This window comes from Crocuta crocuta, unplaced genomic scaffold, assembly GCF_008692635.1.
Source record: "Crocuta crocuta isolate KB4526 unplaced genomic scaffold, BGI_CrCroc_1.0 scaffold348, whole genome shotgun sequence".
Taxonomy (NCBI): Eukaryota; Metazoa; Chordata; class Mammalia; order Carnivora; family Hyaenidae; genus Crocuta; species Crocuta crocuta.
Genome location: NW_027529573.1, coordinates 8,078,258 through 8,093,393, shown reverse-complemented (window position 1 = coordinate 8,093,393; position 15,136 = coordinate 8,078,258). Strand labels below are relative to the sequence as shown.

Genomic DNA, 15,136 nt, shown 5'->3' with positions numbered 1-15,136 from the left:
AATTTCTGTTTATTTGGAAAGGTTTTTATGTCTCCTTCTATTTTGAATGACAGGCTTGCTGGATAGAGGATTCTTGGCTGCATATTTTTACTGTTCATCACATTGAAGATCTCCTGCCATTCCTTTCTGGCCTGCCAAGTTTCAGTAGATAGGTCTGTCACCACTCTGATAGGTTTCCCTTTGTATGTTAGGGCCCTTTTCTCCCTAGCTGCTTTCAAAATTCTCTCTTTGTCCTTATATTTTGCCATTTTGACTATGATATGTCGTGCAGAAGATCGATTCAAGTTACATCTGAGGGGAGTCCTAGTCTTTAGTTTTATGTGAATTTGAGAAAGTTATTTTTTTCTACCATGCATCTCTAAGGCTAATTTCTGTATCTGTAAAATACCAGAATAGAACTGATGTAGATGGGCTTTAACTTTCACAATTTTAAGTGTAAATATATGTAGAGGTCAAGAAGAATAAGAGCGTTTAACATCAAGGTGAAAAACGACAGCTTCAAGTAGGAGAAAGAAAAATGCAGTAGTGTAGAGTGCCATCGATTCTTACTTGGAGGGGTAAGGGAGAGAACAATCACCTAGTAGGAGAGTAGGACTGAACTGGAGAGTCTGCATAGTGTGGCTGGACTGAGAATTGCCAAGAATAGTGTAATCCTTAAAAGGATAGCCTCCACCTTCCAATGTACTGTCAGATCTACATTGTTTCCATCCCAAACATGTGGTATACTGGCCAAAAAGTGAGCAGCGGGAGTCCTGCATATGCACACCCTAAATTACCTTTCTCTAATTTAATAAAAACACTTTAACTTTGCATTTGTAAAGGGAACTGAACTGAATGAAGAGAAATTGTCTTGTCTTTCTTGCTGATTTACTATATATCTGGAATTCCACTTGTAGAATAGTATGGGAATAAATGGCCTTTATTTTTGTTTTTCCATCCAAGAACATGGTAGGTCTCACTATTATTCAAGTTGCCTTTTATGTTCTTCACTAATGTTTTTTTTTTTTTTTTTTTTTTACCATTTTCCATCTATGTTTTGTGTTATGGTTATCTCTGATAATATCAATTTATGATTATTGTGAATAGGATATTTAATAGTACATTTTTATTGGTTACAGCTGTTATACTAGACTTTTTTACTATTTGTCTAGTATTTAGCCACCTCCTACTTTGCTCTTAGAATAATTCTAATAGTTGACTCTTAATTCTTTTGCATTTTCTTGATATAGTCATATTCTCTATAACGAGTAGCATAATTTAGAGTTTACCTTTCTAACGTTTATATCTTTTCTTTTTTTTAAAATCCAATTTGTTGACATTGTCCGCCTTTAAGCACCAATTAAAAATGGGAGAGTTGACAATTTTTCTTTATTCCAAACTGATTAAGACATGAGCATTTATGGAGCCCCATCGCCTCCCCTCTGTTTTTCATTCGTCCCATCATGGTCATCCGCTAATGAGCAAATGAAACTTTTGGACCGAATTGATTTGCTTCATTTGAAAATAATCACATTTTTTTCTTAGGAACTTCCTGGTAATATTCCTTGTTTTTTAAATTCATATAAGTAACACTTTATACTAAATTGTTATTATGAGCATGCCTAATCTCTGTTTATGCAGTCATGTGGCATGCGATAACAGGAGAATTGAAATTTGTTTACCTTTATAGAAGATGAATCGATGATATAGTCATTTAGCTATTTTTTTTAATGTTTTATTTATTTCTAGGAGAGAGAGAGAGACAGCGTGAGCAGGGGAGGGTCAGAGAGAGAGGGAGTCACAGACTGAAACAGGCTCCAGGCTCTGAGCTGGCAGTCAGCACAGAGCCTGACGCGGGGCTCGAACCCACGAACCGCGAGATCATGACCTAAGCGAAAGTCGGACGCTTAACCGACTGAGCCACCCAGGCGCCCATCATTTAGCTATTTTGATAGATTCACTATCAGCCTCCACTCCCCCAAATTGTCAGTACGCCTAAAGTTAACAGCTCCTTAGCCCCTCTGTTGTTTCAAATTTGAGGAGACTAAAAAGATATATCATGACACCCTAATTGCATATAAAATGAGAATAGGAGTGAGAACAGGAGGATTTTCTTCTGATAATGAGCCTAGCCTAAATCAAGATTTTTTAGGTATTTGGAGTATTTGCTTAGGGGGCTTTTGTGTTTATTTCCAGTATTGGCTGTTGGGGGAGGTAAGGGTCCTGGGAAAGTAGTGTGTTAATGTATGAGCTTATATCCTCATTAAGGAGAACACTAAATAGTAACTTTTGTGTTTGCCTCACCGTGGATGGACCTGAAGAAAAGCTCTAATGTTTTATGGGCTACAATCACATTTTACAGCTAACTCTCATTATCTGACGGTCCTATTCTTAATGATGTTACCTTTCTTTTTTTGCCTTGTATTTGTACTTAAATGTCCTTATAGAGATTCTCTTTAATTCAGTGTATCTAATTATTCAGCAACTCAAAGACAGCTCAGTATGACAGCTTCCAATGCTACACTCACTACCTCTTTAAGTATTGGTTCTACTTGTATTCATCATCTTAGCTCACATTTATTCGATACTTTTTTTCCTTCTGGTGTTATCTCTTGCCCTATAAACTGACTGGATTTTAATTGTGACTTTGACTAATCACTTTGTTTGCTCTTGGATTTGGAATAAAGTAGCAGAAACAGCAGCATTTGGAACTTTTCTCTGGTCTAGCTTTATTGATAATCTCCAGCAAAATCTTGAGTCTGCTAACTAGCGCAAATGTCAGTGAAAATAAGCCACAGAGCCCACCGTCTTATGAAGCTGATAAAAAATACAGAGGGTAAGATGACTCGCAACTTTGCTGAACAAAATACGGAACCGGTTGTATTCATTTCACTCCAAAACTTCTCACTGGTAGAAAGCAAAGGATCAGAAATATATAGGAGATAAGTTGTTTAAAAGATACTAAAAGTTTTGCTAGCAAATTAAATGGCTCTAGTTATGCGCTGAAAGAAGTTTGGCAGTTGATATATATCTATATACAAGTTATGATACTTAGAAAAGGAGTGATAATGAAAATCTAATTTCAAGTCTGGAAATTTTAGCTGGTTAACCAAATGTTGAGACTGAATCATTCGGTTCCCTCAGATCAAATTTACCATTTTGTTTTTATAAGAGGAAATCAGAAATAGCAAAGCTCTTCAAAGTCCTTGGGAAGTGACATGTAAGTAATGGGCGTTGATGGCCCACCCTTTACTAACTGCTCTTTCACTTTTGCCCTGACTTTCGGGACTCATGATTGGCTGTTGGTTCTCTGTTCAGAAGCCATTACACACGGACTCTCCTTTTCTTGCCTACCGGAAGCTGATTACTCCAGTGTGCACTGTCTTATCAATCCGTGAAAGCACAACCTTCAGTGAACTGGAAACCGAGCTACTAGTGGACCTGTTCTTCCAACTTGTTCACATACGTCTTTTCCTCTCTGAAATAAATGGCTGTTTATTTATATGCTAATCCGTTTAATTCCCCACTTTCCTTCAGTTTAGGCTATGTGCTGTGCATTCATGATTCAAAAAGCAAGGGGTATTTAAAAATGATGAGATGATAATATGATTCTAGACAATTGTGCGGAGTAGTTTTACAGTTTTTCTTTCATATTTAAGGTGACCACCCTTGTCAACACAAGCAACAAAGGCCCATCTGGTAAAAAGAAAGGGAGGTCAAAGAAAGCCCACGTACTGGCAGCATCTGTAGAGCAAGCCACTCAGAACTTCCTGGATAAGGGTGAACAGATTGCTAAGGAGAGTCAAGATCTCAAAGAAGAATTGGTCGCTGCTGTAGAGGACGTACGCAAACAAGGTAGGAAGACTAATATTGTTCAAGAGGGATATATATTGATGTGCAAACAATGGATTTATCTCTAGAATCAATGCATATTTGCTCAGAGGAAGAGTTTTATGTTCTTCCTCAGTATCTGTGCTTGTCATTTTTAGTATTTGCTGGAATTAGGTGCATAGACAAATAGAGATGTTTTCTGTTGTGGCAGCACAGCACAGCTACAAACGCTGCCTGTCTGTGTTCTTTCCAAATTTTCCAGTTGTTTCCTCTTGTCAGATGAAAGCAGACTCTCGTGTTAAACTTGGACTCTAGGGAGAATAGGATAGGGATACTTCATACTTACAGAGTCCCTGGAAACCCTGGGTCTTTTTTATTTTAATGCTTGTTTATATTTGAGAGAGAGAGACAAGAGTATGAGTGGGGGATGGGCAGAGAAAGAGAGGGAGACACAGAATCCGAAGCAGGCTCCAGGCTCTGAGCTAGCTGTCAGCACAGAGCCTGACGCAAGGCTGAAACCCACAAACCATGAGATCATGACCTGAGCCAAAGTCAGACGCTTAACTGACTGAAGCCACCCAGGCACCCCTGGAAACCCCGGGTTTTAAAGATGAGGGAGGAGATGATTGTAAAGAAATGTAATAAAATTATTGTTGCTCTGTGTGATTCCCAAATTTACATTTCCAGTTCACAGCTAGCTAGCTATCCATGGACTAATCAATTATATAGCTAGCTGGTTAGCTGTAATGCAGTTGTTTTCAGCATATTTAAATTTTTTCATTGTGGTAAAATACACATAACAGAAAATGTACCATTTTAACCTTTTTCTAAGTGTAGAGTTAGTAGTGTTAAGTATATTCACATTGTTGAGTAGCCAATCTCCAGAGCTTTTTTTGTCTTATAGTACTGAAACTCTGTATCTACAAAACAACACCCCTCGTTTCCTCACTGCCCTAGCCCCCCGGCAGCCACCGTTCTATTTTCCTTTTCTATGAATTTAATGACTCTAGATTCCTTACATAAGTGGTATCATACAGTATTTTTTTTTCATAACTGGCTTATTTCACTTAGTGTAATGTCCTCATGGTTCATCCATGTTGGAGCATGGTTCAGAATTACCTTCTTTTTTAGGATTGAAAATATTCTAATCTATGTATATACCACATTTTCATGATCTCTTCATCCACTGATAGACGTTTGTGTTTATTTTACCTTTTGGCTACTGTGAACAATTCTTCTATGAACACGAATGTACAAATATATTTTTATTTTAGTTCTTTTGGGTACATACCTGGAGGTGGAATTATTGGATTATAAGGTAATTCTATTTTTAATCTTTTGAGGAACCTCCTTACTGTTTTCCATAGCAAACGCACCTTTTTACATTTCCACCAACAGTGCACAAGAATTCCAATTTATCCATATCCTTGCCAACACTTGTTTTCCTTTCTTTAAATAGTCTTTATAATGAATGTGAGGTGATAGCTCATTGTATGTGTGTGTTTTTAAGTTCATTTATTTTGAGAGAGACACAGTGCAAGTTGGGGAGGCGTAGAGAGAGAGGGATACAGAATCCCAAACAGGCTCTGCGCTGTCAGCACAGAGCCCTACACGGGGCTCAAACTCACAAAACTGTGAGATCATGACCTGAGCCTAAACTGAGTCAGATACTTAACTGAGCCACCCAGGCACCCCTCACTGTGGTTTTGACTAGCATTTTTCTAATGATTGCTTATGTTGAATATCTTTTCAAATGAGTGCTAGCCATTTGTTTATCTTCTTTGGAGAAATATCTATTCATGCCTATTTTTAAAAAATTTTTAATAGTTTATTTATTTTTGAAACAGAGAGAGACAGAGCATGAGTGGGGGAGGGGCAGAGAGAGAGGGAGACACAGAATCTGAAACAGGCTCCAGGCTCCAGGCTCTTAGCTGTCCGCACAGAACCTGATGCTGGGCTCTAACCCACAAGCCGCGAGATCATGACCTGAGCCGAAGTTGGACGCTTAACCGACTGAGCCACCCAGGAACCCCTATTCATGCCTATTTTTAAATCAGGTTGTATTGTTGTTGAGTTGTGAGCATTCTTTATACATTTCGGATATGAACCCCTTATACAATATTGTTTTGCAAACATGTTCTCCCTTTCTGTAGGTTACCTTTTCATTCTGTTGATTATATTCTTTGACACAGAGCTTTTAATTTCAATGTGGTTCCATTCAGAATCTTTGGTTGAAAATGCTAAGGCACCATGAAACTAGGACAGATTGCCCCTCAACCTGGCCTCCCTCCTGCATTTCCTATCTGAGTAAGAGCCATACAGATGTATCTAGTTACACACTGTGGAAATCTTGATACCATTATTGTTATTTCTCTTTCTTTCCAAATACAGTCTATTACAAAGTCCCATAGATTTTTAACTCCAGAATATCTCTTAAATGGACCAATCCCTTCCTAATTATTAAAAAGCACCATGTTTTACCTGGGTAGAAAGCCCCCACATTTTACCTGGGTACAAAGCCACATGCTGTCTTCTTTTACACAGTTACAGTTACAGATGGGTCATTCTGCATATTCCCCATTCCAGGGAACCATTTCCTACACTCCTGTAATACTTTCTTGTTTGTTTTTTTCATATCACTTTGCATCGGAGAGTTTAATATCTGTGGGGTAACTTGGGAGTACTGATGCATAGGGGCACATGGACCACAATGTTCATAGCAGCACTCTCAACAATAGTCAAATCATGGAAAGAGCCTAAATGTCCATCAGCTGATGAATGGATCAAGAAGATGGGGTTTATCTATACAGTGGAATACTACATGTCAATGAGAAAGAATGAAATCTGGCCATTTGTAGCAATGTGGATGGAACTCGAAGGTGTTATGCTAAGTGAAATAAGTCAGGCAGAGAAAGACAGATACCATATGTTCTCACTCATAAGTGAAACAGGAAAAACTTAACAGAGGACCATGGAGGAGGGGAAGGGGAAAAAATAGTTGGGAAGAGGGAGTGAGGCAAACATGAGAGACTCTCGAATACTGACAGCTGAGAGATGATGGAGGTTGGGAAAAGGGGAAGGGAGATGATGGGCATGGAGGAGGGCACTTGTTGGGATCAGCACTGGGTGTTATATGGAAACCAACTTGATAATAAACTATAAAAGGAAAAAAAAATATATATGTATCTGTGGGGTAAATTGATAACTTTCTACCTTGCCACACTACAAATGAATTAAGATAGAGACCAGCCCATGTCTCTTTGGCAGATCTGTGCTTTGCAGTTCTTAGTAGTCATAAGACTTCAATGAATATTTGTTGAGTAAATGAAGCAATAGATGAATAAATGCTCTAATTCTTTTCTTCTTGCAAATGTACCACTTTTTAAAATTCACAGATGGATATTTAGTCTCCAGAAATACCCAACCCTCCTTCTACACCACTACCATTCTTCATGCTATCTTCTTCCCCATCTTTTCCCTCCTAAAAGTCAATTTCATTTACATTATATTAATGTGAATTGTTACTTAATATAAAATGTCAAATTTTACATATTACATCTAATGGGGATAAAATATATTTATATATGTGCATTAACAACATGAAAGCTTCCAAATTTTCAAGTGCTGTTGAAGACTAGTATTCCTTCTGAATTGCAAGTGTACACTGTTTTCATGCATGTATAGCCTGGATAGGTTTTTCTGGGGTTTTTTTTGTTTTGTTTTTTACTTTTTTTTCCAGGCTGACTACCATATAATAAATTGAATACATTTAAAATGCACAGTTGTATAAGCTTTGACAAATGTGTACACTGTAAAACCATCACCACACTCAGGATACTGAAATCTATCTCTAGTAGAGAGGGTTTTGATTGGCTGGTCCTGAGGATGCTTTCTCAAAGCATTTATCTTTCATGGTGATATAATTTTCCTTTTAAATTTCTCTATAATAGTGTCTTAGTTTTCCTTTATTTTTCCTTGCAATTTAATTTTCACACATTCTGTATAAATTAATTTTTCAGTTTTCTCAAAGCTTATATAAGAAATGCTATTTTTTGGACATGATATAATAACTAATATGGTTCTTGGCCAGCCTGTCCAAGGGCTTTGAGAGTGAGAACTTTTAAAGATGCTAGTTTAGGACAGCTTACAGTGGTGGATCTCAGAGAGGGTATTTTAAACTTTCTGTGTATTATCCATTTCTTATTATAGAAAAATTATGCACCAGAAATGATGCCTATGTGTTAATTGTATAAAGCTCAGCTACCACATGTCCCTTCTGCTGAACAGTGTCAAATTTAAGGAAACAGTGCTATAGTCTGCAAAATAACAAACATTTTATAGGCAAAAGCTTCAGAAGTTTTCTTTTTCTGTTTCTCTCAATGTTAAATATCACCCACTCTTGAATAGAGCTCAGATCCCGGTCATATGTGAGAGATGCTTCTCGTCCCTGACAACAAAGCCTCGAGCTCTTCTTCCATGCCTGTGCCCGTGAACTCTTCTGTCTGCTCTCTGTCCCTTCTCACTCATTATGTATGATGTCCTTAGACTATCTGGCTCTGCCCATTTTCCTCCTGACCCCATACCCAGATTTTATTCACAAATGAGAGCCTGGCTGGATTTTCAGAGATGAGGAGATCGAGGGGAACACTTAAGGGATTAGAGGACTAGTTAGTTATTGGAAACTTTGAAACATAGTATCTTTCTTTCCATCATAGAAATCTACTTTCTTATATGTAAGATGATATTCATGAATTATGGAAATTCTGAGATTTCCGTTGAGAAATAAGGTCTTTCTGTAAAGTGGCCCTAATATCTGTATGTCCTCACTTGTCAAATGAGTTTAGAACTAACTCTATTAGAGGTAGTGTTTTACTATTGAGTTATTTTGCTTTTTTAATTCAAATGATCAGAAGTGCTGCCACATCTCCCCCCGCCCCCAAAATAAACTTCAGCACAAGTCAATGACAAAAGTTTCAATATTGTATAACTCATTTTCAGATTTTTAATACAGAACCATTTCTTACTGCCTTTTTTTTTTGTTTTCACTACATTCATGATTATAATCACTGTAATCTGTCAAGATTATATATGGAATTGTCTATTTATGCCATTATTGTTTCTCATGTGGCTAGACTTAATGATGTTTGAATTTATATTTTTTATTTTTTTAATGTTTATTTATATTTGAGAGAGACAGAGCATGAGAAGGGGAGGGACAGAGCAAGAGAGGGAGACATAGAATCTGAAGCAGGCTCCAGGCTCCAAGCTGTCAGCAAAGAGCCCAATGCAGAGCTTAAACCTGCGAACCATGAGATAATGACCTGAGCCGAAGTTGGACACTTAACTGACTGAGCCACCAAGGTGCCCCTTGAATTTCTTTATCATTTGAGAAATTAACCTAGCTTTTAATTAACTAGGCCGTATGCCAGATTCTTAATGTGCTCAGTATGAACAGTGACAATGTTTCTACCCTAGAATATTCCAGTAGAAGACTTACCTGTGCTTTTAAGTTCTAACCCACAAAAAGAAGTATTTGAGTACTTTTATGATAGGATTTATGTTAAAAACAAGTAACAAAAATAAACCATCAAAATATATATAAAGAAGATAAATTCTTGTACTCAAAATTTAGAAGTCTGATATTTTAGGCTTAGGTAAAGATGGGATATGTGTGTGTGTGTGTGTGTGTGTTTTATCATAAAGAAAGTAATTATATATATATGTATATTGTCTTCCTAAATTAAGTTTAAACTTCATCAGGATAGGAACAATGATGTGTATATATTTCTTTCTGCTCCTAAAGTACCTAACATAGTCATTCTAGCACATTGCAGATGATATTCAGGGAAAGAGGCTTGCATGTCAGGAGAGCAGGCTTAACAGTCAACAGAACACCAGACGTTTGGTTAAGATACCAGATTTCTAATATTACTTTGGCCAAAAACTATATGATGTAAGCTAAATCACTTAACCACTTAAAGCCTCAATTTCTCCATTTTGCAAATACAAACAGTAATTGTTGCATTTTCCTCACTTGGTTGTTTAACATAATGAAGTCACAAAAGATTAAAAAAAAATTAAATGTGATATAGATGTCAGAGTATATTATTAACTACTTTAAAAGTTTATTTATTGGGGTGCCTGGGTGGCTCAACCGGTTAACCATCAGATTTCACCTCGGGTGATGATCTCACCATTTGTGAGTTTGAGCCCCATATTAGACTCTGTGCTGACAGCAGAAAGCCTGGAGCCTGCTTCGAATTCTGGGTCTGCCTCTCTCTCTGTCCTGTCCTCTCTCTCTCTTGAAAATAAATACATATTTAAATAAATTAACTAACTAAATACATAAATATTTATGAATTTATTTTGAGAGAGAGAGAGCATGTGCACAGGAACAGGGGAGGGGCAGAGAGAGTGCGAGTGAGAGAGAATCCCAAGCAGGCTCTGTGCTGTCAGCACAGACCTCAGAGCAGGGCTTGATCCCACTAACCGCAAGATCATTACCTGAGATGAGGTCAAGAGTTGGACCCTTAACTGACTGAGCCACCTAATAAAATCTCCACCCCTGAGTATCTTTATTCATTATACTTTATCAAATCAATCTGTGATACTTGTGGCAGTAGCTCTCCTTCCTATCACTGAGCAATCCTGGGCCTTCCAGGCAGGGTGCTGTAGAGCTGAATCAGCATCTAGTTGTCTCCCAGAAGAGGATTAAATAGCTAAGTGTGGCTTGGAGTCAGTGGTAGTTGTATGTGGTCCTAGAAAACTGTAATTTAATATTTGTGCAGCCAGTGAGCCATATGTAGAAAAGCTTCTAATGAGGAAAGCAAAGGGAGTTATTCCAATCATGTCTTTATATTGAAGCCCTGGCCAAACAAAGCTTGGGACAGAGAATGCCAAAATATTTTTAATGTTTATTACCAAGACCTTCCTGGATTGGAAACTCTAAACTATGGACTAGTCTGGGGTTCCTAAATTTCAGTGACTATTAATATCATCTGAGAACCTTTTCAAAATCTTGGTGTTTAGGCCTTACTGTCATCAATTAAGTCAGAAACTGTCAAGTAGGACCCAGGCATCAAGGTTTTTAAAGTTCCCCAGGTGATTAATTCACTTCTTGCCCAATGTCTCCACTTGGATGACTCATCAATCCCCGTTAGTCAGCTGGTGTTTCACATTAGATAGCAGATGGAAGTCACTCATTTTAGAAGGCCTGTGAGCTTGTAGTTTACATAGAGTTAGAGAGGTGAAATTTACATAGGAGGAACAGCCTGATATTCTGTGTTGCTATGTTGCAGATAGATATATTCTGTGCAAAATGATGTCTTACAATGCCTCACCTTTATAGTGGAATGGGAAGTGTCTCTGCAGGCACTCAGAGAGTATACATTAAATATACACTAGGGAGTCAAATCTATACAACAGTTAATATTTAAATTGCTGGTGGGAAGGAAAGACATGAAGCTGGAATTAGCAAGAAGGAAAGTATGTTTGGGGCATCTGGGTGGCTTAGTCGGTTAAGCGTCCGACTTTCACTTAGGTCATGATCTCACGGTTCGTGGGTTCGAGCCCTGCATCGGGCTCTGTGCTGACAGCCAGCTCAGAGCCTGGAGCCTATTTCAGAGTCTGTATCTCCCTCTCTCTGACCCTCCCCTGCTCACGCTGTCTCTCTCTCTCTCTCTCTCCTAGAAATAAATAAAAATATTTAAAAAAAAAAAGAAGGAAAGTATGTTTAAATGAGCATGGATTAAAAATCTGTCCATGGATAATGAAGTGAGCATTTCAGATTTAAGCAACCTGAATTTTAAAAGTGAAGAGATAAAAATGACGTTGATAATTGGGGAATGGATAGAAAAGTCCTAACTTGATGAGAAGTTTCATATTTAGGCATAGTTAGAAATATGATACGATGATAGGAAGGGACCTCAGTGGGAAAAGTTAGGAACTAGGCTGTGTATAGACAACATGATGGAAGAAAGATAGGAAGGAAAGAAGAAAGCTAACTGACTGGCTCCTACCTATTTAAGTGATATTTTAGGAGATTGTTTTGGCAACTTCATGAAAAATTGACTAAATTGGAGAAAGATTGGACTCAGATTGTTTAGACATTATTATAATATTGCAGAGAAAACAAAACAAAAATACTTTAAGTTCTAGGATTGAAGTGGTGGCAATAAGAACAGAAATAAGAAACTAGATGTCACAAACACTGTGAAAAGGAACAAAAGATTTTCTGTTCATTGAAAGGAATAAAGAAGAGTCAATATTTTTCTTGGCTATAGACAACTTGTTTGGGATACCTAAGGGGTGACAGGAATGGGGTGACAGGGCTGATTTGATTTTAAACATTGATTAATGAATGAAGGGAACTGCCTAGCAGATGCTTCATGCTATGGGAATGGAATTTTGGAGAAACAGAGAAATTTGGACATATTTTGAGTTGATAAATGAAGCTTGCAGATACCTTTCTTTGTGTACTTGCCAATAGATATAGAGAGAAGAATAGAAGGATGTAGGCTTAGTTTTGGATGGAAGACTCAGTTAGGATTAGAAGATAGGATAGAAATAGAGAGGAAAGGTATGGTCTGAAATATGACCATACAGTAAAGGTAATACAGAATCCTGAAATCCAAGGGAATAGAATCTCATGCAAAGGAGACAGTGATCTAGAGTCTTGAATGCTGTTGCAGTTAAATCAAATTCTTCTGAGATCATGGAGGATATGTAAAGAGAAAATGCCTTGGTTTTGCTAAAAAGTGTCATTAATTTCATTTAAGAGTTTATTTTCAGGACGCTGAAAGAACAGAGTAGGTGGAACTACTGGATGTAGGCAAGAAAGTTCACCACACTCTTCTTTGGTCATCATTGCACTATTTACATCATTGCACCTTTGCTTCCGCGGGTAGTCTGGTAATCAAATGAAGGACCATATGTTAGCATTATTTTGTGTATCTCTGGAGCCTGGCACAATGTCTGGCATATAGTAAGCATTTACGGTGTGATTCCAAAGATGGTCACAGTATGGAAGGAGAAAAATAGCGGAGTGACTGGAGAAAATATTAAGGGCAAGCAAAGAATATGATTGTTTACTTCTTGCTTATTTTGTTCAGCCCAAATCAGAAGTATCATAGCACATACAAAGAGAGGGAGCCATTGGTGAAAGCAGTTGTAGATACAAGGGGGGAAAGCTCAGGTTGGTTGTATGAGATAATGCAGAAGGGATTTATTATTTCTTTATGTAGAAAATAAGGTAGGGAGGAGAGATATACCCAACAATGGGTTTTATGGAGAAGACTAGAACCAAAGTAGTTTGGATGAAACTATCTCAATTATTTTTAACAAAAGAGGAAAAGGTTTTAATGGACTGTGTATATCTAATATTTGATCACTGTTGCAGATTAGAAAAAAGTTTGTCTGTTACTGGCATCTGTGTGGGTCTCTCATATGTTTCTAAGGGATTTATTGATTGAATACAACTGATTGTTGCTGCAGCTGAAAAGGCCAATTTATAACAGGCATAATTGTCTGAGGATTTTTAAATTTAATTTGTTTATTTGGAATGTACTAGCATCTGCTAGCAATGGGATGCTCACATATTGTCTTTATGACTTGCTTTGTGCCGCTATTCTTAGTACCCTGAATACTTGGTCTCCTAGAGATACCAGACTGCCTTTCCTGTGCTGTGTGCTGAGTCTTCACTGCTGCTTGACTATCCTTGTATGAATGGTATGTTACTGTGTTCTAATGTAGGGTCCTATTGGTCATGAGGTGAGATTTCACTCCTGTATGATTGGAGCGCTAGGGAAGCAGCTCTCCACTGAAGCAGAGCATCTTCAGAGAAGAGAATTTAGGACAGAAATGAAGATTCAAGCGGTAAATCCTAGAGAAGAGAGGAAAAGAGCACCCATTTCTCTCTCTGGGTCTTCCTTCTTTGAGCTCAGATTTTACTGAGTGAAGATCCATTTCTTTAAAAACTAATATTATCAGGTACTATAATAAAGAGCATGTTTATTGGAGGAAGCAAGGGCATACCTTGAAGTTGGAATGAGAAGTGTCTCCTCAGTCTCAGACACGGGGCAGCTGAGTCAGGGATCCAGTGATGCGCTGCTGTGTCCATGCACTGTTGCTGCTCACTGTCCCTTGCATGGCACCTCCTCTCCTTCTTTACTGAGGCTTTTTCACAAGTGCTTCTCAGAGTGAACTTCACAGACCACTTGTTTCAGAACCGTCTATGGGAGGATAAGTGATGTCTGTAAAACTTCAAATTCCTGAGCCTAGCCACAGACCTAGATTCAGTACAGCTGGGGTACCAGTAGGAATCTTTATTTCCAGCTAGTAGCCAATCTTCTGCTTCCGAAGTTTGGGAATCACTAATAGTCTAAGCTTATTACATCTTTATACCATCTTTAATTAGTGTAAGTCTTATTTCTTTTTCGCCATTGGAAAGGATGTTATCCAGGAATGAAGTTAATTTTCAGAAGCTTTAATATCATAAGAGAAAAAAAGATACAAATAACCTAGAGATACATACAATGACAAAAAAAATAAAAAGAGGCTTGAGAGGAAAATATGAAGAAAAATGCATAAATGTGAAAATGGTATACAATTTAAGGTTCATCTTAATGCAAATTTTAACATTTGAAGCCGTTTTAATGATTGCATATGTGGTTAAATAAAATGTATTTGTGTGCCGAAGTTTGCACTGGTTGGGGACCCAGGAAAATCCCATGGCAACCTGGAGCCCCATGTATGGCTTCTGTTGCAATATATTGGGAGATGATAACAGATTATTCTTTCATCTGTTCCCTCTTTCTGGAGTTCTCAGCTTTTGAAAATGCCATAATCCTTCAGGAAGAATAATAAAAGCAATAGCTTCAATTTATTGGTTGCTGCTCAATTTGTAAGAAACGGTATATATTCTCTCAACAGTATTTTTTAGTTACTTGAGGTATTGTTTATCCATATTTTGTATAAGATGATATAGATGCTGAAAGATCTTCATATACATTAATCAACTAGACCAATTAATTCAATTAATATTTAATAAGTACTATGTACCTGCTCTATTTTGGGGGCTGGGAATATAGAGTACCAAAGAAAGAAAACAGACATTCTCTGCTTATAAGAATATTACATCCTGGGAAACCTGGGTGGTTCAGTTGGTTAAGCGTCGGACTCTGAATTTCAGCTCAGGTCATGATCTCATAAGCTTGTGGGATCCAGCCCCATGTCCAGCTCTGTCCTAACAGCATGGAGCCTGGTTGGGACTCTCTCCCTCTCTCTCCCTGCCCCTCCCCTGCATGCTGTTGCATGCTCTCTCTTGCTC

The 15,136-nt window shown here is 37.8% G+C and overlaps 1 protein-coding gene across 4 annotated transcripts in view; it reads left to right on the top strand.

Moving 5' to 3' along the window:
* Nucleotides 1-15,136, top strand: part of CTNNA2 (catenin alpha 2) — a 957,624-nt gene that overhangs the window by 91,612 nt on the left and 850,876 nt on the right. For all 4 annotated transcript variants that reach the window (XM_077761685.1, XM_077761684.1, XM_077761683.1 and 1 more), the window contains exon 2: nucleotides 3,639-3,834. In XM_077761685.1, the coding sequence (XP_077617811.1) occupies nucleotides 3,639-3,834 (196 nt within the window). The remainder of the gene's footprint in view (nucleotides 1-3,638; nucleotides 3,835-15,136) is intronic.